At 46.7% G+C, this 25,468-nt stretch overlaps 2 protein-coding genes across 6 annotated transcripts; both read right to left on the bottom strand.

The window, feature by feature from the left end:
- Positions 1 to 56: 56 nt before the first annotated feature.
- On the bottom strand, positions 57 to 5,377 carry ZBTB8A (zinc finger and BTB domain containing 8A; the record flags this gene model as incomplete). The annotated part of the gene is made up of 3 exons (XM_081924195.1): positions 57 to 777; positions 2,920 to 3,089; positions 4,438 to 5,377. The coding sequence occupies 3 exons, from the start codon at positions 5,375 to 5,377 to the stop codon at positions 445 to 447; spliced, it is 1,443 nt and encodes a 480-aa protein (XP_081780321.1). The 3' UTR covers positions 57 to 444.
- ZBTB8B (zinc finger and BTB domain containing 8B) lies at positions 5,298 to 25,468 on the bottom strand. Of its 5 annotated transcripts, none has more exons than XM_081924199.1 (5): positions 25,235 to 25,427; positions 19,797 to 20,773; positions 18,152 to 18,330; positions 16,333 to 16,654; positions 5,298 to 5,399 (listed from the first exon to the last, which is right to left on the bottom strand). In XM_081924199.1, exons 2-4 carry the CDS (start codon positions 20,740 to 20,742, stop codon positions 16,346 to 16,348), a joined length of 1,434 nt encoding a protein of 477 aa, XP_081780325.1. In that variant the 5' UTR covers positions 20,743 to 20,773; positions 25,235 to 25,427; the 3' UTR covers positions 5,298 to 5,399; positions 16,333 to 16,345. The 5 variants fall into 5 exon arrangements, 4 of the variants coding, with proteins under 4 accessions (XP_081780325.1, XP_081780324.1, XP_081780323.1 ...); XR_014171490.1 differs by lacking the exon at positions 5,298 to 5,399 and adding an exon at positions 10,992 to 15,304 and having other exon boundaries at positions 15,392 to 16,654; positions 25,235 to 25,425; XM_081924198.1 differs by lacking the exon at positions 5,298 to 5,399 and adding an exon at positions 10,992 to 12,393 and having other exon boundaries at positions 25,235 to 25,426.

Raw genomic sequence — 25,468 nt, 5'->3', positions numbered from 1 at the left:
AATTAATTATCATTGCACCTTTTTATGCTTGCAGTTTTTAAAAAACAAAACCCTCACGCTGTCAAAAGCTTTAATAGAGTAACTTACAATGAAGCTGTTAACTTTATTTTGAAGTGCTCCCCAACATTGAAAAAGGTTTGAGAAGAGATCCATTTTATTCTATCAAAAGTTATCACTGTCGCACTTCAGCAGGTAATTGTTCATACATGGTACCATCTCAGGATGGATGCTTGCTTATGGAACAAAATATTGATACCCTTGAGTAACTAAATTCAATATAGACACAATGGCATGTCCATAAATGCATGCAAGTTTAGCCCAAGTCATAGAAAGCCTATATAATAGATTGTATGTTAACCACAGGCTGGTTGGGAGTCAATGGTCAAAACAAAGGAATGACAACATAAAGGGGGAACTTTTATTTAACATCCAGTCCATTCATAACTACCTAATGTTTGGTTTTATATCTTTTTCCTCAGCTTCATCATCGCTATCGTCCACTTGCTGGATGACCAAATCGGTAGACCCGTCCTCTACAATTTCCACATCGGATCTGTTGTCTTCACCATAATTCCAGTTAGAATCCTTGTCGTCTTCTAGCGGGAACTCAGGGGGTGGCTCAGTGTCCAAATCAATGCGGATGCTGTCTATGCCAGCTTCGGAGAGGCACTCATTGCAAAGTCTGTAGCGCCTCGTCCCTTCTTGGACCACTTGCCCTGTCATCTCAGTCACGTGACGCTTGCATTTTCTGCAAATGGGCTTGCAAGCTTGATGGATCTGTGAAAATTGAAAGGGAGAATGCTGATCACTGCTCAAAAGGGAAATAGAAAAATGATTTGTTCCCCTTCCATACAGCAATGCTCTCAGTATAGAGAGGCTGCTACTAAAATTTAACCCAGGCAGCCTAGTGTGGTGAAAAGGAAGAATTCCAGGATACGAAAAATAATTTCGGTTCAAGATATGGCTATTCAAAATTTATTCATGGTCCCCAAGGCACAGAAACTGTGAGCTAAGGTAACTTCCTGCCTTAACATCCACAGTGTGTAGTGGTAAACTCATTGTATCACTTCACATACTGTGCTCTCTTACAAATTACTCCCTTGTGTACCCATATTTAATTAATTATTAAATTTGTGTATCGCCCTATACCTGTAGGTGAAGCTGTTCCCATAATTGTATTTCCACACTAGAAAATGTTTAACTTGCCTACCGCACAACTGTTAAAGGCAGAAGAACACTGAATTCTCCCAATGCCCAGCCTACACCAAAGCCTAGGCTGCAATACTGTACCCGCTAACCAGTGGGTTTGCTCAGTTAAACACAAAGAGGCTTTCAGGAGACCTGAACACTGCTGTACTGCAAGTTACACTGGATTCTTAGTGAGTTCTTAAGTCTTCAGCTCTGCTGCCTATGCCTCGTTGCAAAGGCTTCACATCTTACATGTCATTGGGGGGGGTGTTTAACATCCACACACAGTTATTGTATAGTCGTATTTACAGAAAATAACATCTAGTGAGTATCTGATCTCAGACAAGCCTCCACAGGAAACAGACACCATGGTTGCTAGAGAAAAAAGGAAAGAGCACTGGAATATAAGAAAAAAACAAGAAAAGTCCACTAAAGGAAAACAGCAGCTCTTTAGAGCCCTATAGCCTGGTGTCCCAACAACGAAGTCATCAATTCCAGCTCTGACTTTACTAATTGAAAAGCAGGAGCAGCCAGGCTGGCACATCTCACAGATATCACTTCTAAGGATACCTACACATTTTGCTTTAAAACATTCTTTCTAGAAGGGCTAGAGACTTACTTTTTTAAATGAATGCTCTGGGGCTCCTGCTGACTATAGGGCCTAGTGCATTAGTACCCCCTGTGCCACCTATCAGCAGCCCTACATGATTATGTCTATTCACTCAAGTTGTTTTTTATATGGTATTTTCAGTAATCCACAATAAGCATCTATTACAACAGGAACAAGAAAGGGGGAAGGTATTAAGTGATTAACTGAGCAATAAATTCCATAGAATATGTACTTGTTTATTTTGTATTTCTTTAAATCACTGAAAGTGAAAATATTCCGGATGGTGGTGGAGAAATGGTTGCTTAGATTAAGGTAGGCAGAAAAGAAACAATACAATGTTTTATATAGTGCAGTTCTACTCATATCACATTCATGTTACAAGGCATTTTACTTACGCATGTTTATCATCATGTTAGGATTTTCTGCCTTTAGCTCTCAAGACAGGGCACTCTAGAAATTCAGTAGAAACAATATAGGGCATGATCCAGCTGAAGTTGACCACATAAGAAGAGCCTTGCTGCTGAATTAGGCCAGTGGCCCATCTAGGCCAGCATCCTGTTCTCACAGTGGCCAACCAAATGCCTATGGAAACCCATGAGAAGGACCAGAGCCCTAGAGCCCTCTGGCCTCCTATGGCTTCCAGGAACATTGCTGTCTCTGACTGTGGAGGCAGAGCATAAGCATCATGGCTAGTAGCTATCGAGAGCCCTCTCCTCCATGCATTTGTCTAATCCTCTTTTAAAGCCATCCAAGTTGGTGGTCACCACTGCCTCCTGTGAGAGTGAGTTCCAGAGTTTGTTCACTTTGATGTTCTATTGGCTTCAGTGGGAGACACCCAGCATATGGTGAACTCTCCCACTGAAATTAATGGGGAATCAAAGTGATTGACTGTGGCTGAATCACACCAATATTAACATTTTTTTGTTTAGGTCCTGCCCCATTGGGATTAAGATTCGAGGTATAGTGAGAAATAGGTGTTCCTAGGAAATTAGAAATGTAGACAAGCCCAGTGTCAGAATAAAGCAAGTTTCCTAAAAACAGACAGATGCAAGTCAATGCATCTCTATATTTAGTAGTTACTGGGGGTGTATCATCTCAAAATACAACATGCGCCAACGTACTGTTCGGAAATGGCTGCTCAGGTGATCCAGCCTGCTGAATCTCTTTCCACATGCTTCACACGGATACGGCCGTTCTCCCGTATGGCAGCGAAGGTGGCGCTTCAGGTCTGCTTTCCGCTTTACCACATGAGTGCAGAAGGGGCATTTGAACCTCATCCTAGGCAGATCATCTGTGAGTACCAAGCAATGCTTTTAAAATGCTGCAAAAAGTGTAACACGCCTATCACAGTGACACTTTTAGTCAAAATAAAGTAACTGACTTCAAGACTGCAAACTGTATTATTATTATTTTTTAGAAAGTTCTGCAATTGGTATAAATGATACAATTTTACTTAATCCGCCTGTGTTTATTCTGCCCAATCTTGCTGCTGCAAGTTATAAGAAGCTGTAGTGAACTCTGTCGGGTCCTGCCCCAACACCGTGCAACCACAAGAAACCAGCAACACTCTGGATTCTGAGACCCACACACTTTCACCTTTTTAGGATTTTCAGGATACTGAATTTAGTACAAGAAGCTGCCTTATGTAGAGTCAGACCAGTCAATCTAGCTCAGTATTGTCTACAGGCCAGGAGCTCTCCAGGGTTTCAGGTGGAAATCTTTCCCAGTTCTAAAGGGAGACACCAAGGATCAAACCTGGGGCCTCATGCATGCAGGGCATGTGCTTTACACCCACTGAGCTACAGCCCTTCTGTTTTGCACCCAATACGGCATTCTGCTCTTGCACATTGCAGTCACCGGAACAGACAGAGCCCTCTTGAAGGGGCTTTATGAATCTCCTTGCCAGGGACAGTTCCCCTGCTCCATCATGGCTGGCCTTACCATGCAGCAAAGGCTATACAATTTAGGGGAACAGATGGAACTAATATCTGAATGGTCAAGCAAAACTTTTAAAGCACTAGTCCAAGTGGTGGTGTTGGTGGGAGGCATTTGGCCATCTGATTCAGACAGCAATACTCCTTGGGGCTACACCAAGCCCTCTTTTGCAGAGTGGAAAAAGCCTTCCCCACTCTGCACCCTCTCTGCAAAAGTGGTGTAAGAGATGTATTTTCCCCCACCTCCCATAACAGCCCCACTGGAAATTAAGCAAGACCCAGTCTTCCTTGCCACCAGTGCAGAAAGCACAAAGCAAAAGAGCTGGGTTGCAGATATGCTTTATTTAAAAAACACACACAATCCTAGGAAGCACTGCTAAGAAATTATGATCTTACTGAGGAGGGTGGCACCACAACAGGCCCTGCCAGGCAGCGGGGAGAAGAAGCATCATTTCGTCAAAACCGTATCCCACAAAACTTGACCTCTACCTTGAGTAAGCTGAACAGAAAAAGGAGACTGCTCAACACACAATGAGGTCATTGTTGCAATTATGATAGCTGGATCCATTTGAATCATTCTCCTTGCATGCAAAATTTAGTTCACCTCCAATAAATGACACTCATTTTTAAAAGGTAAAATAATAAACTTTTATGCAGCCAAAGGCCAAGAAGGCAATTGACAGTATGCTAAATGAATATCCTTACCATCCGCCCAGTTCCCCATCACACCCAATACCGAGGGCATGCTAGGGTATGGCTCATCCCCTTTGGAAGATTTTGACTTGCCAGCAGGATGTGGAGAATCATGCTCTTGCTGTGACACAGCCGAGCCTCTGGGGACGGTGTCGGATCCCTGGCCGTACTGGTAGCTGGAATGGCCAGAGTCACCTTCTGAATCAATTTGGACGTCCTCTTCAGATGGAGAAGTGTGGCTTATAGGCTCTGAAACTCGCTCTTCAAGTTTACTTGCCTTATAGTGAGGGACATCGGAGGGTTGTGGCAGCCCTATATGTCTACTGGTTTTCTTCATGGGTTCTTGCCTTTGGTCATGCTTGGACAGCTGTTGGGCATTTCTCTGAGTGGCTGGGTAATAATTGAAATTGGTCCAAGAATTTCCACCCACTATACATGTCCCTTGATCTGGGCTTAAGTGTGAATGAGGGGGACTGCTCTCCGTTCTCCACCCAGTCCCATACAGGCATAAACGCTCCACGCCATTCGAGTTCACTTCCTTGTCCGAGAGACTAAAATAGCGATCTTTTTCCTTCTCGCTGATGTCCAAGGAGGATTTAATGAATGTCTTGCAAACACTAATAACGTCAGTCATTTGCAGATAGCTGGCAGCTGACATGACTTCAATCACATTCTGGCCAGTGAGGGAGAGTTTGCCTGAATACACAAAATCCAGGATCACGGAAAATGTTTCGGGAGAAAATGCCTGGAAAGTTGCGGTTGTTGGTTGACTGGTTTCCTTTGAGCACTGTGAAAGGAGCATTTTGAAGTAGCCACTACTGGCAAACAGCACATTCCGGTGGGCTTTGAAGACCTTCCCCTCAACCAAAATGCTGCAGTCACAAAATAAGTCTTGCCTGCGCTGTTCGTTTAATTGTTGCAGGAGATGAAACTGATGGGAAGAAATCTCCATTCTCAAACAGGGTTGTGTTGCTCTAAAAAAAAACACAACAGAATAAACAGGTCTCTGTTTGCTACATATAAACCACAGCTGCAAGATTATCAGTCATTCACAGAGACATGGTGAAGCACAAGACGGTCAGTGACAGAATGCAATCTTCAAGGGCCAAACTGGATGTGAGCATTGGGAAGGTGCCACTGGGAGGTCAGACCATTAGACAACTTAACTCAAATCTTGTCTGCAATGAGTAGCGAATGGGAGCCTTTCCCAGCCCAACTTGGAGATGCCAAGGAGTGAACCAGGACTTTCTGTATGCAAAGCACATGCTCCACCACTGACCAGCACACTTTCCAAGAGCTGTCCACTACTGGTTGGTCTATTTTTTAGCTTTAGTGGGGCAGGGCAGGGAGAGCAACATGCCAAATATGTCTGGGACAGCAGCAATTCCTATGGGACATTTCCCCCAATCAAAATCTTCCCAACTACTTTTCTCCCTTCGGGGAAAAATATTTGTAGAGCCTCTCTCTCTGCCCCCTGGGTGGCAAAGCAGCCTGGGGTAAAACTTTAATCAGAAAAATGGCCCATTTGGAAAGGGCTAATCTGCCCCCGGCCATGGTCTCAAACATAGTTACCAGCACGGTCATTTCTGCAACTGAATTCAAGTAAAAATAAATACAAATCAGTGTTGTGTACTGGTTGGAGTGCTGGGGTGCAGCTTGGGAGACCCAGGTTCAAAAATCCCCAACTGGTCATGAAGCTTACTGGGAGCTGGAGCTGGTCGCTTTCTCTGTCAGCTAACCTACCTCACAGGGTTGTTATGAGGATAAAATGGGGGGTATGCTTGCTTGAGCTTTTTAGAACGCAGAAGATAAAACATGTAAATGTACTATATTACTGTACTGAGAGACACTTCACATCACACCTGGTCTGAACCAGAGTCCCCCTGAAACTCTGAAGTACTTCTGAGTGAGGTGTGGGGGATATGCAGCCCTCCAGATGTTGCTGGACTACCGTTCCCATCATCCCTGATGACTGGGACTGATGGGATTTGGAGTCCATCAACATCCAGAGGGGCCAGGAAAGTGGTGCTCAGTACACAGCATTTTCTCTCGCACCTGTAGCAGCTTCCTAACTTGTGTATCCAGAGCCCAATAAATAGCTGCACCATAAGGGCATGGTTGTACCAGCATCTTTGCCTCTGTGGAGCTGAGCATGATGGAAGCAGCCAGTGTCCTTCACCTCAGTTATGATGAGCTGGACATTTTGGCCACATATAAGAGACTGAATCTCTCTGGGTGATGACTGTGGATACTCCTCAAGCAGGCAAATTTCAATCGCTTGTTTGAATTTTCCAGATAAAATACGGCATCAAAATGGCAGTCTGTATTCCTCCCACCCACTTTTATCTGGATTTACGCATTCTGGGGGAAATCCAATAAATTTGGGGGGGGGAGGAGAAACCCTGCTGTCAACAACCAGTTTGCAAATTAAGCCCCTGTCTGGAAGCCCCCAGACTCACAACATCTGCCTACATGAAACCCCAGAGCAGTAAGGTCAGTTGGTTTAAATGCCAACAGGTTTGCATCCCCTCACACAGCTTGTGAAACCGGAATCACATGCAAGGCCAGTTTGCCTAACATTGCAAGCTGTCATTATTTAGAGGTCCAGTAAGCTCAACCCACCATTCCTAAGCAATCACTACTTTCTTCCCATAATCAGACTGTCACATGGAAGTTGTCCCTCACCCCGTTATGCCCTAATTGCATGTCCCGTTTTTGTCGTGGGGGGTGGGAGGGGGCCGGCGCTTGCGTCTCAGTCCCGACAGTAGCCAGCTGGATCGCTATTCCCAAGTCAGCCGATCTGGGCTTAACCTGCAACGGGCACGCCAGTTGGGTTGGGCTGCTGCTTTCCAAGCCCGCAGCTAGCAGCGCGACGCCTTGTCACACCACTCAGCGCCCCAGCCCTTCGCACCGCAGGGCTCCGCGACTCTAGCGCAGAGGTCAGCAACTGGAGACTCCGCTCGCCAAATCCGGGCCCCCGAGACGACAGGCGTCCTTCCAGCCTGGAGGCGAAAAGTGGGGAAACGGGACTTGCTAGCATGCCGAGTGTGTGGCGTGGAGGGGCCGGCGGGAGGTCGAGGAGCCACTGCTCCCGCCGCCTCCCTCTCGTCCTAGTCCCGCACCCACCGGCAGGGCTGCCCCTCTGCTCGCCAGGTGCGCCGCGCTCGCCGCCAGAAAGGGCGCCCAGGCGGCGGCGCAGACGCTGCAATCAGAGGAGCTGCCTCCGAGCAGGCGGCCGACACCGCGGCAGCGCCGGTCCTCCCCTAGCCCTGCCCGGCAGCACAAGGGGCGCCGGCGCCGCACATTGGCAGAGGGCGCCGTCAGTCTCTCGCCCGCCCACCCCGAGCTGGAGGCTCGGCCATCGGGAGCCAGGGACGCCCGACGGCGCTGGAGGCGCGCCCGCCAAGTCACCAGGGACCGATCCCCGGCGTCGCCTCCAGAGGGGGACCGGTCCGCGCGCCCTGCCGGGAGGAGGACCACCGCCACCACCACCTAACCCTCCCGCCTTTCCTGGGAAGGGCGCCGGGAGGCGATGCGGAATTCCCAGCCGTCGCCGCAGCCGGGCTGCCTAGCGTGGCCTTTCCCGCTGCTGCTGCCGCCGCCGCCGCCACTCGATGCCCGGGCGCGGAAAGTGCCCCTGCCCGGCTCGGAGCTCCGCACGCGCGGCAGGGAGGACTCGGTCGGTCCCTCGCCAGCCCTTTGTTGCGAGCCGAACGCCGCGCCCGGGGCGGCATCGGCAGCAAATGGCGCCCGCCTGACGGGGCTGGCCGGGCGCTGCCCGACTGGGGCGCCGCGCAGGAGGAGGGAGAGGCGGCGCGGCCGGACATCCTCCGCTAGCCGGGGAAGCAGAGGCGCGCCCGGCTCACCCTAGAGCCGCCTCAGCCCGGAGGACGCCCTGCTCGGCCTGCTAGCGCTGCCGCGGAGGCGCCGCTGACTTACCGCTCGGCAGAGGCGCGGGCTGGGCGGCGGCGGCGGCGAGGCGGGCGTTCGAGGGGCGGCGGGGCTCTGCAAGCGGCGCTGGCTCGGGGTTCGACGGGTGAGGGCGCGAAACCTCGCCGGGCGCCGCCGCCCCAAAGCGCTGAGCAGCCCGGCCGGGAGAGAAACAAAAGGTAGTTGCTGACGTGGGCGTTGGAGAGAGACGCCCGAGGGCTGGGGACACAATTAAAGGGGCAACGCAGCGAGCGCGGCAGGGGCCAGGCGCGCACGCCGCTCTGCGCCTGCCGACGGCGCGGGCGCCTCCCCCTCCCCTCCGCCGCCGCCTCCTCCTCCGCCGCCTCGCCTTGCCAGCCCCAGCTGGGCGCCCGGCTGCCCCCCGCTTCTCCAGCGGGCGCAAGCGCGCTCGCCTCCCCGGGGTCTCTAAGGCGGCTGCAGTCGGGCGAGCCTCTCGAAGCCCAAACGAGCCACGCGAAATGGGCACTTACTGGAGGAGCCCCTCGAGACGGGCCTCTCTCGCTGGGCTCTGTTCTGCTCAAAAGGTCAACGACCGCTGCTCTTGCAGCTCCGAACCGCCTTGGTTTTAATGGTGCGGCTCCTTTCTCGCCCTCAGAGCTGGAACGTGAGGGCTTAGCTGGAGAATAGTGAAGCCCCGAGGCGGAGCTGGGCCAAGACACGGTGTGCTGCGTGGATCTGGCTGGAAACCCAGCGAGCCATCCGGGGCTGCTGAACACGAAACACTTGGTCTCTGTGTACTGGAACTCTTGAATGGTTAAACGCCTTTGGTTAAAGAATAAACTCTACCGACCTCCTGCCCTTTCACGGTGCTCTTAAATCTGTCCCCTCACTTAGCTGGAAGGGTAGAGGCAGTTCCTCCTGGATCAAGGGAAATGGTTTGGGGACCTAAAACCGACAAACCTCCCAGCAGAAAAAGAAATTGGGCATGCAAATGACTTTGAAAATTGTAACACTTTTTTTTAAAAAAGGGGACGCTTTTAGGATTATTCATATCCACCACCTTTTGATCCATTTTGAGCTCAAGATGGGCTTTGAAACAGCCAGCAAGAGCTGACAGCATGTTTCTATGAAGGGATTTCCCCTAGAATCAAATAAACCCAGAAAAAGGGCTTGCACTGGTGACTGCACGGCGCCCCCCCCTTGGGTGAGTGTCCCACTGGTTTCTATTTATGGGTCAGGACAGCAGCTCATTAGCAGTGCATCTGCTTTGCATGCAGGTCTTCCATTCCATCTCCAGCACCTCCTGGGAAGTCACTACCAGACAATACTGAGCTAGATGGATCAATGGTTTGATATGGTATAAGGCAGCTTCTCATGGCAATCTCTCTAATCCAAGTTCTAGTTGTGCATAAAAGAAGCTGGTTTCCTTTTCCTCCCCGTTAGAAAAGACCACACATCCCCCAGACTCACTAAAGACCTATTCAACCAGTTCACTGAGACTGGATGAGCATCACCGTGCATATGACAAAATATCCAGATGTGCATCTCTATTGGCTGTGTGCATAAGGAAGGCTGCTCCAACCAGCAGATCCCCTTTAGGTATGTGGTTGGGGTTTTTGCATTTACATCCTGCCAAGGGTAGGGCTGCCATATGGCCAGAACTTCCTGGACATAGATGGTATTTGGCCCTTGTAAACAGCATCCAGGCGGAAATAGTTTTTTTCAAAAATCTGGATGCATGGCAGATCTGAATTGTAGATTTTGGTGGCAGGGAGAGGGGGGAGTTCAACAATTTTTGTGTACAGATTTTCACTTTTTGAAATGCGGCTACCCTAGATGGTATAATTTATACACTTATGAGAGCCAGTGTGGTGTAGTGGTTAAGAGTGGTGGACTCGTAATCTGGGGGACCGGGTTCATGTCTCCGCTCCTCCACATGCAGCTGCTGGGTGACCTTGGGCTAGTCACACTTCTCTGAAATCTCTCAGCCCCGCTCACCTCACAGAGTGTTGTTGTGGGGAGGAAGGGAAAGGAGAATGTTAGCCGCTTTGAGACTCCTTCGGGTAGTGATAAAGCGGGATATCAAATCCAAACTCCTCCTCCTCTTCTTCTTAATATCCAAGCAACTCAAGGTAGCATATGAGACTTGCCCATTTTAGCCTACCTTGATGAGGCTAAGAGTTAGTGGTTGGGCTGACTGGCGATTTGAACCCGGGTCTCCCCGTTCCCAGGAATGCCGTTCCCAGGGAGGTTTGTCTGGCACCTTCATTATACATCTTTAGGTGCCATATGAATAATTTTCTCTTTGGCCTTTGGCTGATTAATATTCTACAGCCTTTAAAATGTGTTTGTGGAAAGGGGGGTTATTGTTTAGTTTAGTTCTTGTATTATCAATTTATCCTGTACTTTTATCCTGTACTTTTATCTTGAGAAATGCCCTGAGATCTTCGGGTGAAGGGAGGTATATAAATTTAAATAAATAAATAAATAAATAAATAAATAAATAAATAAATAATTCCTAGTCTGATACTCCAGCCGCAGGAGCACCAGGCAAATGCTCAGTTCCAAGTCTACATCTGAAGTGGGTGGGTTGGAAAACCACCCTACTATTTGTGCACCCCAAAGTACCTTCTTACACAGCTGAGTACCTTACATACAAATAGAAGGTGGCACCATTATTTCAATGTTATTTTGATATTTATTTTTTCACATTTTCAGCTATAAAAGTACTGGACTACAGTTATATAAACATGTATAGTACATAAACAGTTTAAACATACAAGACTTGATAATGCACCACTGCAGAAACAAAATTACAAAAGCACTTCATATTTGTTTCTCCTGCCTCCCCGGGAAGAAAAAGACAAAATAAAAATAGCTGCTGTAGTGGTGGTCTCTGCAGATTCTCAACTTTGGTTTATTTCTGATCTACCCTGACACAAGTCAAACATCAGAAAGAAGACACCAGAAATTAGGCAGGCAGTGATGGCACTTCAGTACTACTTTCCCTTTAGGGACCCACAGATAAACACGCAGTTCTGATTAGTCCCTTGAGCCCTGGTATGTTAAGAAAGCAATCAGATCAGGTCGTTTCCCTGCATACCACCAAGACCACTTTAATTCTTACACCTTTGGCCCCCTTACTATTTATTATTTATATAACCACTTATATGCCAAAATGGCTTCCAAGTCGTTTATAATTTACAGGTCAAATGGGCCATATTCCAGTCCAAAGCTCCACGGGCACATAGAACTCAAGTTTGGGGAATATATGTCACTCCATTCCCTGTAAAATCAGTTGCAGCTCCGTGCATGCAGTGGAAATGTGTACAGAGCTGTGCTGACTGCATTAAACAGAAGACCCCCAGCTCTTGGTGCACACTCACATCAGAACTACATGTGCAAAAAACACCTGCTGCCAATGAAGTGCATATGACTTAAGTTATGTGCAAGCTCTTACCTGACCAACCAAGAATGTGGCATCTTTCTTTGAGATGTTCAGGGGAACTTTTTTAAAGAGCTTTGTACTCGAGCTGTAATCATGGCATTAGTCACTCCCTTATCTCTCCCTACCCTTGCTCTGTTCTATGTAGGATTTTGAAAGCTCGTTGGGAGCACAGAGCAGCTTTTACAAATATTTTCCTTACGAAGCTATATAAAGTAACCTGTAAACTGATGGTGTACTTCTTCCCACAGGACACAGTTAAAACTATAGGAATAGCCACAGGCATGGATGGCTTTAAAAGAGGATTAGACAAACTCATGCAGCCATGAATGGCTGTGTACCACCTTCCAGGACAGTTTGCCCCTGAATACCAATTGCTGGAAATCACAAGTGGGGAGAGTTGCTCTTGCACTTGGCTCCTCTCTGTGGGATTTCCACAAGCATCTGGTTGACCGCTGAGAGAACAGGATGTTGGATGCTGGGTGGACTTTTGGCCTGATCCAGCAGGGCTCTTCTATGTTGCTGTGTCAGTACATCCACTTACAACAAATCCAAACTGTGATATGACTGCACTTTCAGAAATTCACACACAATCCATTGTTGCATTGGTCCAACTGATTTCAATAGGTTGCCTGCAGAACAGAATCAAGTTAACACAGATGACAGGAAGAGTCATATCATATGCAGCATGTGAGAAGATTCAGCTGTCTGCTTGAAATTCAGCCAATATCTTTTCTGTTTACTTACAGTAATTTGTTTTTTGCTTCTATTTAGCTTGCAGTCCTTGATTAAAACTTCATAAATTAAAGGGAGATTTCCCTAAAGAGTCATAATTTCTAATATATGTTTATATTCTTAGATTGGTCCTAATCACAACTTTCATTTGTAAAAAAAAAATGTTTAAAAAGGGCTATGGCTATAAAGTTACCATTCACTGTTAACAAAATCAAGCATATGAATTTCTGAAAGGCAGACACCATAAATGCTTAAAAAGCAACTTCCACTGAAATCAATGGGATTTAATTCCAAGTACAGTATGAACATTTAGGACAGGAGTAAGATTGCAAGGTGAAATAGTTTACCTAGCAGTACAATGTGCCATTAATATACCAACTGCATATTTATGTAGGGGGAGGGGGAAACTAGGGGAATTACACTTGGGGGGGGGGGAGAAACTCCCTCTGCAAAATTACCGGTAGTTATGGCAAGCTCAGGTGGCTTTCAATTTCTTCTTTAAGCACCATGAAATTGTCTCTTAGAACTGCAGTATCTCTTTTGCTTGCACACTTTTAATGGAGGGTTCCAAGGACACGTCATGGAACTGAGCTAGAATCACAGCATGTACTACACTTACAAAACACCTGCCACAGATGAGCAAGTCAAGTGCATCATTTTCAATTAAACACAAGATGACACACGGGATCCACTTGAAAACAATTAGAAATCTTATTTTGGCAGTCTCCTAACAGGAATGAGATTGGAATCTGTTACACTCCAACTCCCATAACACAAAAATGTCAACAGATTCATTCTTTACTCACAAGGTACACAAGAAAACCTCTAAGGATCAAAAGAAGCAGCCTAAAAGGAATCAAGGGTGGTCCATTTCCTCCTAGTTCTGCTTATGCACCTCCAGGACGCACTGTGTGAAAAGCCACTCGTATCAGTTTTAGCATACAAGCCATTACAAATCTTGGGCATCACAAGTCTTCAGTGGTTTCTAAAGAACTCAAAACAAAGTGATAAGCCGCCCGAATGAGGACAGAAAGGAGCAAGTATCCCAAATGCTCTGAGCTAATGGGTTAAGAATAGCCTTCACCAACCTGGGGCTCTCCAAATGTTGCAATACAGCTAGCCTCAGCCAACACACTGTGCTGTTCATGCTGAGTTGTAGTTCAACATCTGGAGGGCACCAGGTTGGCAAAGCCTGAGTTAGGAGCACTAATTGTGTCCCTAACCTGCATTCAATGAACAACTCCATTCGTTAGAGGTTCAAGAGCACCTTCAACTGCTTTGTAAACTCCAGGCTCCCTTCTGCTCAGCTTTGGGGAAAGCCATTGCTAATTTTCAGGGCTGAACCTTTCAAAATGTTTCTCAAGACCAATTTTCTGAAAGATCAGATTACACCCCCCCCCTGTGTTTTCCAATAACTATGCAAGTCTCACCTATTCAGAAAGACACATCGCAAAAGTGGTGTCAGGACTTTGCACTTCAGAGCCTTGGTTCTCTTAAGGAAAAAGGGAGCCTACTGTAAATATCATTTTTTCTTTTGCTATACAGTTACAACTTTTTTTTTAAAAAAAGAAAGATTATTGCTTCTTTCCTTGCCTTGTTTCATCCTGCACAATCTCATGATGATATAAAAATGCTACATTTATGACATCATAACCCCTTCTACAGTAGTGTTTTATGAACGCACAAGAAAATTTACACCTTCATTTCAAGAAGAAGCAGGTAGGAGAAACCTGCATGTTAAAAGTTAATATAATCCATCAAGCATCACAAATTAGACAGAATGCTGTTTGCAAGACAGTCCATATCAGAGCTGCCCAACATAGAACAGGAACACCAGCCTCATTAAGGCAGACCTGTAAGACTGGTGGCCAACCTGAGTGTGCCATTGTCATTCAGGTAAGCAGGTTTAGGTATAATCCCAAATCTTTCAAATGACCAAGATGGCTAGGAACTGCCATGTACAGTTATGCACCTTGATTTTAACTGAATTGTTTTGGTATCTTCATTATCTTATGTCTACAGACATTTCACAGTTTTCCAGCCAGTTTAATAGCCTAGAGAAATTCAGCACTAGAAAAGTAATACAAGTAACCTCACATCCTTCAAGAAGCCAAATTCCTGCCATTCAACAGGAAAAGGGTGGAACCCAAGCTGAATTTTTTTAACAAGGAATAGTACTCAAGACCAATTCATGAGACAGTACAAATGTAGAAACCACAATGATCAACAAATACGACCAACTGACTGTACAAGTAGCAGGAACATATACAGGGGGTGGGTGGGGGTTTGTAGGACACCCAGAGCACAGGGGCTACGTCAGAGAAGTTGTATAAGCAGAAGAGCGGCCAGCTACCTTGCTTACTCACATTTTTTACAATAATTGCATGAGTATAGTTATTTGAGAAGGGGGCAATTCATGCCATCTACAATGACCAGAACTCGGGTGTTCTTGTAGCCTTGAGTAGTTTGTTGCTCAAATGAGGGGGAGGAAACTGAGGTTCTTGCAATTCCAACAAGCATCTGTATGGCCAGCTCTCAGGCATTTCATGAGATCCTCTTCAGGATTTTATATTTATCCCTCTCACATTTCCCCTCATTGTGAGGGACTTCCTGCTGCTGCCATGTCTGCTCTCCTGGTGCTTAAAGAGATATAAGCAGGTGCGATTTTGCAAATCCATTAAAGGCACGCAGGCATGCTGGTTTTGTTTTGTTTTTTTTTTCTTAAGGAAAAAATGGGCCTGCACAATGAGAAGAACATCTTCAGTAATTACTTAAATAAATGTTTAGCAGATTGTGTGCTGGACCTGCCTCCAGACAGATCAGAAACAAAATACTCTAATTCATAGGAAGGTATCTCCACCCAGTCCATTATTTTCTATGCTGATTTGTGACAGCAGCAGCAGTTCCTCTCCAGGGTGGGGACTCAGGCAGTGACTTCTTTTCCTACTGCCTGCTGCTACCTGCTCCTTCTAGCTGGTGGTGTTGCCAGGATCCTACCTGGGGCTTTCTGTACCACTGAATTATGATCCCACTTCAAAACACGTCAAAAGTATGCAGCTCGTAGTAGATATATGGCCTAACCCTGAAAGGCCTTTTATGGTTCAAGCACTACAAAAATGGTCAGTGCCTGGTTGAAGGGCTCAGACCCTCAAGAAGGTTGCCACAGAAATCTGCATACTGTTTATCTGCTGCCTGACTAGATACCTTCCTCGCAAGTTTCTTGAGGATGAACAGAAGTGTCAGTATTTACTTTTTATAAACGTACAGTATAAAATAAAATACTGTATAAAAAGAGCCATTTCTAGATTTATGTATACACAACTGTTCATTCTTGGATATGCTTTAATGGTGGTGGACTTTTAGCCTTGTTTGCATTGATCAAGTCCTCATCTACATTTCTAAGGTAGAATTAAAAGTCCAGGAAAGAGAGCAGCAGCTAAGAATTAAGTTTGAGACCCAGATCCTGAGGGGAGAGGGAGAGGGAGAGGCAGAAACTGAGGGGGGGGGGGAGAGGCAAGATCACAGGAACATGGAAGATTACTGGCCATAAAGGGACAAAGCCTGGCCTCATATTCAAAGGGTGGAAGAAGGTCTGCAAGGAACATAGCCTCTGCTCAGCCTGGACACACAATTCCTTTCAAAGGTGTAGCGCACAGCACTAACAAGTTAAAAAGACATTTCAGAATTTTAAAAGTCCAGTTGTTCCTACCTGTTCTAGGAAATGGAATTTATTCATATAAAAACCCCCCACAAACTTCACAACTTGGGATAAATATGCAGTTTTCCGGCTGTCGAGATGACAAATCAAATAAGAAAAAGAATTTACATCTCCCCACCCTCTTTTTGCTGCTACATAAGTGCTTCTCGATGGAGATCCGGCTTGTCGTCAGGATCAGGGTCAGCATCATCATCTTCAGGGGGGTCGTTTTCATCACCAGATTCCACATAGATGGGCCAATCGTTGTCTGGGTCGCTCTTTTCTTGGCCTTCAGACGAAGGTTCCATCAGACTGAGGTTAATGGGCATCGAATCCTCGTGCGTAGTCGTGACACAAGTGCAGCTGTCGCACAATCCAAAGCGGCGCAAGCCTTGGGACAGGCTGCTTGTAAACGTTCTCCTGCAGCCCTTGCAGATGATTGGCTTGTTTGACCGATGGACCTGGAGCATCGTGACACAAAGCAGGAAGGGTCAGTGGCTGGCACAAGAATGACAGGTTGAACTGGATCTGGCCTTCTGGCCAGGCTCTGCACTCCCCACAGATCAATTTTGACAGGTCAGCAGCCCCAACCACCTATCAAGGTTCAGAAGGGATCCATCTAACTGCTGATCAGGTCAAAAGTCCATTTCCAGGGGTGGTTTGAATCCAAACCCCACCTGAAAATGGACAAAGTGGACATCAAAATGGTTGCCACGTACAATGCCAGGGTGTGGAGCAGGTGGCTATCAGTTTGGGGAAAATCATCTCCTGGACAAATGTCAGCGCCATGCCAGGCCCAGTTATACTGGGGGGTGGGGGCAGAGGTTCCTACAAGTGGTTTGAAGTCTGCTTTTTTAAAACATATTTTTAATTAAAGATTTCTTGGTTTACAAAAGTATGTGCAATGTCTCTTTTTTCAAGTTACATTTTCTACAGATCAGTTTCATTTGTTGAGACATTAGTGTTACATTAGGATGAAAAGGTGGGAAAAGGTGGGGGGGCCATGGTGAGTGGGGGTGGAGTTGGGTGGCGATGTTTCTATTTTTACTTAATGTATGTGTGGGGTTTTGTGTCGGCGTTGCTTGGGCGGGTTCTCTTTACTATTTGCTTGTGTTCCTTTGGTGGTGAGAGAGGTTTAGGTTGGCCTAGGGTGTGGTTATTCATTTGTGGTTGGCTGTGGTGGTCTTTATTTTCATGTGTGAGTGGGGTGGGGGTGTGTTTTTGACTCAAGTTAGCCAGAGGCTTGACAACCATATGTCAGGAGTGCTCTGATGGTGTTTCCTGCTTGGCAGGGGGTTGGACTCGATGGCCCTTGTGGTCTCTTCCAACTCTATGATTCTATGATTCTATGAAATTGATTCGTATGCTGTTGGTGGATTCTTGTCATTGTCTTGTTGGGCTGTGTATGTGATAAAGGGGAGCCATACCGGGGTGAAGGCGTCTTCTTCTATTTGTCCCCGTGTCAGTTTCAGTTTATTGATAAGTTTTTCTCATAGGGCTGTTTCCCATACTATTTGGTACTATTGGTCCATGCTTACTCCTGACAGGTCTCTCCAGTGTCTGGATATGATGTTTCTGGCTGCTCAGAGTAAGTGGGTTATGAGCTCTTTATGATATAGTGGGCATTATTATCTTGGAAGATGTTTAGTAGGGCAAGTTCTGGGGTGACTTCTAATACTTGCTTAGTTATTTTGAATATTTCTCGTATGGTTGTTGTCCAGAATAGTTGGATTTTGGAACATTCCCACCACATGTGGAGGTATGTGCCTGTGGAGGTGCATCCTCTCCAGCATTTTGGTGAGGTTCCTGGGCGTATTAGCACTAGTTGAAGTCTGCTTTTTAAAATCAACGGGTGTTAAGGATTCTGCTGTCAGAGTCCTGGGAGTGACAGCAGCACCAGCCACCCCACAATTTAGCTTACTCTTTAACTCGCCTCTTGTTGCACATCTCTGACTTACACTCAGAGCATGACTCCGGAGGTGCTCCTGCCGTGTGAAACGCTTGCCGCATATCTCGCATGGGTAGGGCCTCTCGCCCGTGTGCGAACGGATGTGCCGCTTCAGGATCCCTTTCTGTTTGGCCGTGTATGGGCAGAATGGGCACTTGTGCAGCTTGATCGGCACCACCAGCACATCACCTTTGGAAAGAGAAGCATTTCAGAGGTGTCAACTCACTGTTTTTGAAGTGGGGTCAGAATTTAAAATGCTGGTAACTGAAGAAAAGCACAAATTTTTGTGGTTTAGAATACATGAGGGAGAAAGAGGAGATTGTTTTGCTGTGTATTATTAGCCATGTCGCACACATGCCACACAACACTACTGCTACAGCTGACACAGCATCAAGGTGTGGTGGGGATTCCCTTAGCGCAGCCTTTCTCCAACCTGGTGGCCTTCAAATGTTTTGGACTACAACTCCCATCAACCCCAACCAAGAAGTTATAGTCCAAAAAAACTGGAGGGCGCTGGGTCAAGAAGAAACTAAGGAAATGTAATCTCCTTGCAAAAGGAGGGATTTCCCCTGCTTTCTTTGGGGGAAATGCATCAAATTCCACACAGAAATATAGCAACTCTTGTCCTGGGAAAATGCATTTTCATGATTTTTTACTAGCCTGCCCAGCCTCAACATACTACTGCAAACCATTTTTCTGCACATCAACAGCAGAAAATAAATGCTACAAAATTTGCTTTTTATTCATAAGGATGTTTGTGCCTGCTCACCCAAGGCTTGATATTTAGAGGCTTGTTATAAACAGTGCTTATTTGTACCAAAAGTCTGCAGTCCAGCAATTTCCTGCTGCAATTAATTCTATGGGACTTACTTTGGAGTAAACTCGAATAGGATTACTCTATTAACCTTCCAGGAGAGAAATCTTCAAACTGAAAGAAAAAAGGTATTTTACGACCTGAAGCTAGAACAATGGGGGAGGGGGGCATTAGGCTATATATGCCCTCCAACCCTGAAGTGATGCCACCTAATTTGGCTTTGAATTACTGCTTAGTGTACCATCTAAAATTATTCTCCATCTTTGCTAACAAAAAGACAACAATGGAATTCTTAACCTGCTTACAAAAGACCCCTGCATTCCATTTGGTGCTGGAGACAGACCCAGGGAACTGTTTGAGGCTTTAAAATATATATAAAGGGACAAATAGTAATTGCTTCTTTTTTCCCAACAGTCCTCAGTACCACCTGAAATCTGTTTTGCACCAAGCAAAGTCTCAGCTAATTCAGTCTGGTTAACAGACTTCTGCTCTCGGGTTTAAGACTGTTACGTGCTGTAGATTTGTAGGCTTGTATATTGTACCCTCCTCCTTTTCTCTCCTGCAGCCCCTTGCCCACCCCACCCCTTTTTGCCTAATATCCAGCCCATTCTGAAAAACTTGCTCATGGTTTTGTGACATTCTGGTTGGCCCTAATGAAAGTGAAATCTTGTTACTGTGCACTACCAAGGCAATGTTACAAGTCATCGAAACAGGGTTTATGTTTATTCTTTCCTGTCTTTCCCCCACTCCCCCTTGCAGGTATAACTATCTACAGTTTCATCCAGAAAGCTATCCCCGGCAACAGAGGAATCTCATCCAGCCTCATGGGATCTGATCTCACCTGCATCCTCTCCATACCAGTCATTGTGAATGTCCACCACGGAACTCATGGGCACTCCTGCATCCTCTGGCCTACCCTCAAACCCACGGACAAAATGATGGACCACATCGTCCTTCCTCTGGGCTGCACTGTTGCGCAGCAGAGCTTCTAAAAACTGCTTCATGTGATAGTTGTTGCATGCCAGGTCCATGGCCTGGCCACTATGGAGCCCCTCCTCTATCTGCTCAATCGTCAGCGGTGTTGGGTACTGCTGTAGTCGCTCGCCAACTTCCACTTCCACTTCGTCTGCATCAAACTCTACTTTGGGTTCTACCACTTTGGGCAGTGAAGAATTTGTGTCATCTGGAGAGTCACTGCTTACAGGGTCCCGCACTACAAGCTGAATGGGGTGGCAGCTACAACATTCCCCGCAGGGAGGGTCTCGCTGGCAATCTGGAACCCTCTCTTTCTCCTGCAGAGATGAAACTGACGCTGAGCACTGGCTCTTTGCCCCATACGACGTGCCCTCTCGAGCAGAACTAGAGCTCCCACTGTCAGCCTGATAAAAGGCAGCTTCTCTCTCTATTTTCCTGCAGATGTCCAGTGACGACCTGATGTATGTCTTGCAGAAGTTGACAACATCAGTCATCTGCAGGTAACTGGCTGCAGACATAACTTCAATCACGTTTTCCCCACAAAGATCCAACTTCCCTGAATAAAGGAAGTCCAGGATAATTGAGAAGGCCTCTGATGTAACAATGTCCAGGGAAGCAGTGCTGTGTCGGCCACTGTCTTGGATGTAGTGGATCAGCAAAGCTCTGAAGTAACCACTGTTGGCAAACAGAATGTTTTTGTGGGCTTTGAAAATCCTCCCCTCCACAATGATGCTACAGTCACAAAAGAAGTCCCTCTTCCGCTGCTCATTGAGCTCTCCCAAGAGTTTGGTGTAGTAAGATTGCATCTCCATTGCTCATACAGCAAAGAACTACCTCTTGACTCTGAAAGAAAATGCAGGAACAGAACATCAGCACAGAAATGCCTTTCCTTTCGTGCACAGAGATCAAGTCCCTCCCCACAGCAGTGTATCTCCCCACCCCTCCAAGGCACACAGAACTGAATCTGGAAAACTTGAGGACCAGAGAAAAATTCCAGCCAGAACAGCTGATGCATACGCTGGCAATAAACCTTTAAAAACCCAGTAATCTGAATTCTCCATCTACATTGGCCTATACTGAACACATCACCTCAACCAGAAGCTGAGCACACTAGGGCGCTTTCAGACTACTGCTATTTTCGGGTGAGATTCAATCAAATATTGGCAAATTCAGGAAGTGCATTTGAAGTTGCTCTGGAGCTCTTCAAGAACAAACCCACTTTGAACTTTTTGTGTGAAGTGATGAGGAAATCGTGTGAGATAACATTTGCTTGATGCAACATCATCTAATCTCCCCACAGACAAATTAGCATGAGATTGTCTGAAAATGACTTGACTTAGGAGAATTGTATCCATTCAGGGGTTTGCCAGCATTACCAATTCACACATTATGCTAAAAGTTGCTTTCAATGATCTATTAATGTATGGAACTGCCCAATTACAAGTTGGACAACTGGTTTATCTCTAGCTCACTACTGTCTGGTCCAAAAGATGCTCTCCACAGTTGCAGGCAGAAAAATGCATTTCCCAGTCTGGCTATCAACTCCTTCACCATTTAACATATTTTAGGAGCCCTTAAGTTGCCACAAAAGGCAGATAGGCCTGAATCTGAACTGGTGTCAAATTCATCAGCACAAATCACTGCAAATCCTTTGCATGGCAGAAATTCTGGTACCCACCTCACCTCACAACATTGGTACTCAAAGCTGAACAACATATTTATTTCTGGCATAAGACGCTAAAGACAAAGATGGACCGATAAACAACATTCTTACAACAACACTGTATCTTTCTGGCACATTCATTGAGTACTCTCACCACCACTGAGCTCACAAGGGTGCCATCACTGAACCAGGCCATAATTTGCGAGAGTTGGCAATGCTGTCACAGGTGCTGAAGGTGCAGGTTGTGGTGGTATTCTGCTCTTCACAACTTTTGTGCTGAACATGCGCAGGAACCCAATTAAGTGCCAGCAATGTTCAGGGGTGTTAAGCAGCCAGCTGGCGTACCAGGACTATAGGACTGATTTGTCCATATATGAGTTCTTAAAATGCACAAGTGGAATGGAGAAGTAAAGAGAAAAACCTGTGCTTTTTAATGAGCTATCTAATTACTGTGCCTGAAGGAGAGGAGAAAGTGGGAACAGGAATGCAGCTTCTCTCGCTACATTCCTCTTGCGAGAGTCCAAAACTATGCAAGGTCACCCTTCTACAGAGAGGGCATTAGGACCCAAGCAGACTCTTCTTCCTCCTCAACCATGTGGCTTGTGTAGCATAACCCTCCAGGGGAAGCCAGTCAGTCCTAGGAACAAAGAATTTTCAGCACAGCCAGCAAGGAAAACACACACCAAAAACTGGAGCATCCGGGAGATCACTCAGCCTTTTCACCCCTGAAATACTTGCATGCTTTTGTCAGTTCTGAGCTACCACATCTCCTTCAGTGCCCCTCACCTCCGCTTTTCCAGTCTAACTCTCCTTAATAATCTCCAGAAATCTCACTTTCCACACTTTTTTTGCCATAACTATTCCAAACCTATTTTCCTTCACAAATTGGCTGCAGACAGAAGAAAACAGTCCTCACTACAGAGGTTAAGAATAAATGGCAGGGGGAAAATCACATTTATTGTGTGACTGACACAATGGTAGCCTTCTTTCTTTGCTATTACTAGAATAAAAATGAGTGAAACACAGTTGGGATGAGGCACCCATTTTGCAGGCAAGAGAATCAAGGCATGCAACTATAAATTCCTTTTGAGATTATAGATGAGTTTCATCCCTGAAACCACCACATTAGTGTTGCTGCAGTCAGTACAGTGGTACCTTGGTTGTTGAATGGCTTGGCTCCCAAACAAATCGGCTCCCAAACACCACAAACCCGGAAGTAAGTGTTCTGGTTTGCGAACATTTTTTGGAAGCCAAACATCAAATGCGGCTTCTGATTGAGTGCAGGAAGCTCCTGCAGCCAATCAGAAGCCGCACCTTGGTTTTCGAACGGTTCCAGGAGTCCAATGGACTCCCAGAATGGATTAAGTTTGACAACCAAGGTACCACTGTACAGGGGTGTATGGGATATTAGGGGTGGAGCAATACCTCAGCTGGGGGACACATCATGCTTTTCTAGGGTGGTCTGTCCACCTTTAGTCCCTACCCTGAACTCAGCTCTCAGCTATGGCTCCTAGAAACTGTCAGCATGTGACAACAGCCACTACCTGGGAACAGCTTCCACTGGCCAGCTAAACCAGGTGATGGTAGCTGATGGGCCTCAAACCCTCCATGAGTTAGGGACTGCCCTGCATGTGAAGACAGGCTCTGGAGGATTGAGCGAACAAGACCAATACTGGGTCCAACAGTCAAGAAGGTGGTTTCTGCATAAGCTGTAGAGGGAAGCAAGCGACAGATGGGGGAAGGAAATTCTGATCCTAAACCTCCACTGCCTTGCAGGATATTTTTGGGAGAAGGACTAAACCCTACACAAATCCAGATATTAGTCCCTAAGTTGGATGGCACCTTATATGCCACCTCCTGGCAAGTCCTGCAACCAAGCTGGTGCCCATTGTTTTCCTCTGGACATCAGTTAGGCTCAGAGGTGGAGGGGTTATTGTTGTCTGGGCTGCCCAGGTCCTCCATACACATTGCCCAGGCTTGCGCCCCAGGGAGGTCACTTAAGTGCTGCTAACACAGTGGTTTGACTTCACTCCCAGAGGAGCAGTCCTTTGTCCCTTGAGACAAATGGATGCCAACAAAGTCAGCACATAGAATAAGATCTCATTTTCTTCTAAATTTGAGAGCATGCAAGTATAAGTGAGGACTGCAACATGTGTTGGCAAGAAGGTAGCCTTGACAATCCAGGGGACCAAACTTATCACACTATCCCAGGCATAGGCAAACTCGGCCCTCCAGATGTTTTGAGCCTACAATTCCCATCATCCCTGACCATTTGTCTTGTTAGCTAGGGATGGTGGGAGTTGTAGTCCCAAAACATCTGGAGGGCCAAGTTTGCCTATGCCTCTATCCTCTGTCCCACCCACACTGTGTGCAAACAGTGCATTTTACAAAAATTCCAGTACAGCCATTTTACAAAAATTCCAGTACAGCCACAGACCAAACCAAAATGATGAATACAGAACACACTTTTGGAAATGCAAGGACTTAAGAGAAGTAAAATAAAGAGCCCCAAAGCATGTACAGTGGTACCGCGGGTTACATACGCTTCAGGTTACAGACTTTGCTTCAGGATGAGAACAGACTTCAGGTTAAGAACTTTGCTTCAGGATGAGAACAGAAATTGTGTTCTGGCGGCGCGGTGGGAGCAGGAGGCCCTATTCAGTAAAGTGGTGCTTCAGGTTAAGAATAGTCAGGTTAAGAACAGACCTCCGGAATGAATTAAGTACTTAACCCGAGGTACCACGGTACACAGTGTATTCCCCTTACCATCAAGGTACCCACAAGCTGCCCACACATATTTGTTCCTAGAAATTTAGCAATAGAGAATTCCCTTCATAGGCAACACAAGATCACAGCTTTGTAAAGCTCAGGGACACCAAGTCCAGCACTTTGAGCATGGATCTTTCAACCTGCAAAATAAGTGCCATCCAGCTCCCACTTCAAATGTCTTAAATTGGTCCAGTGCCACTAAGCAACAGGGACAGTGCCTCTGAGCTTGTACAGATTGCCCTTCCCTAATGAGCACCCAGAATCTGCCTACAGTGGGAAATTCCAGGTCACCGCACACATGCTTGCCACAGAGTCTCAACCCCAGCGAGTCTCCTTTTAAGTAGCAAGTCCCAAAGACACACACGAAAGCACACTTCAGCGTCATTCAAGACTCAGCCCTGGCAACTGTTTTCGATATAAGATCTCAACCTTGGAGCATAGAACGTAAGAGCAGCCAGGGTACCGGGTGCTTCCACTATCTCTCCCAGAACTACAAGGACAAGGAGGAAATGTGCAGTTCTCATACAAAGCTGGCTCCAATGTCTTTCTAGCTCTGCCAACTTTCCCCACCCCTTTTTTGCTCCGTTACCCTAGCAAACAGCACCTTTGCCTGGAGACACACACACGCTCACAGGTGACAAAAAGGTTTCTCTCTCTGCTGTTACAGCCTTCACCTCCTTCTGATTTCTACAGAAGATGAAATATCACAGGTACAGGAGAAGCTGAGGATAGGCTTCTTGGGCCAGTGCTTCCCCCCTCCCCATTAAGCCTGTAATGGGGGGAAATGGGAGGGGGAGAAGAGGCGGGTACCACCCAGGTCCAGCAGTCTCCGGAGGAGGGGAAGGGCAGTGGCCCTTTCTGGCAGCGCCCACCTATGCTCACGCACGGCTAGCCAGGAAAGGCTTCCTCCTCTTCCCCCTCAATGCAAAGGCGGAGCAGCGACACCAAAAACCGCAGTAGCAGCCGCTTCCATTCTCCCTGTGCTGCTCACCTTCCAGCCGGTCCCTTGCCTTGCACGGCTCTACCTAGCCTGACACACACACATAGACACACGCTTCGCAGGAGCCGCCCAAACTCCCCGAGCATCGCCAGCCGCCAATCGCAGC

This window comes from Podarcis melisellensis, assembly GCF_964234715.1.
Source record: "Podarcis melisellensis genome assembly, chromosome: 8".
In the NCBI taxonomy this organism is placed as follows: domain Eukaryota; kingdom Metazoa; phylum Chordata; class Lepidosauria; order Squamata; family Lacertidae; genus Podarcis; species Podarcis melisellensis.
This window is presented reverse-complemented; position numbering and strand designations above follow the sequence as displayed.

Bases quoted from the DNA above. Each gene is read 5' to 3' on its own strand.
- ZBTB8B (XM_081924197.1), bottom strand. From the start codon at position 20,742: ATGGAGATGCAATCTTACTACACCAAACTCTTGGGAGAGCTCAATGAG. The intron at 18,331-19,796 runs GTGAGATCAGAT...CTCTTTCCAAAG, and splicing joins CTGGTATGGAGAGGATGCAG to GTGATGTGCTGGTGGTGCCG. The intron at 16,655-18,151 runs GTAAGTCAGAGA...ACGATGCTCCAG, and splicing joins TCCGGAGTCATGCTCTGAGT to GTCCATCGGTCAAACAAGCC.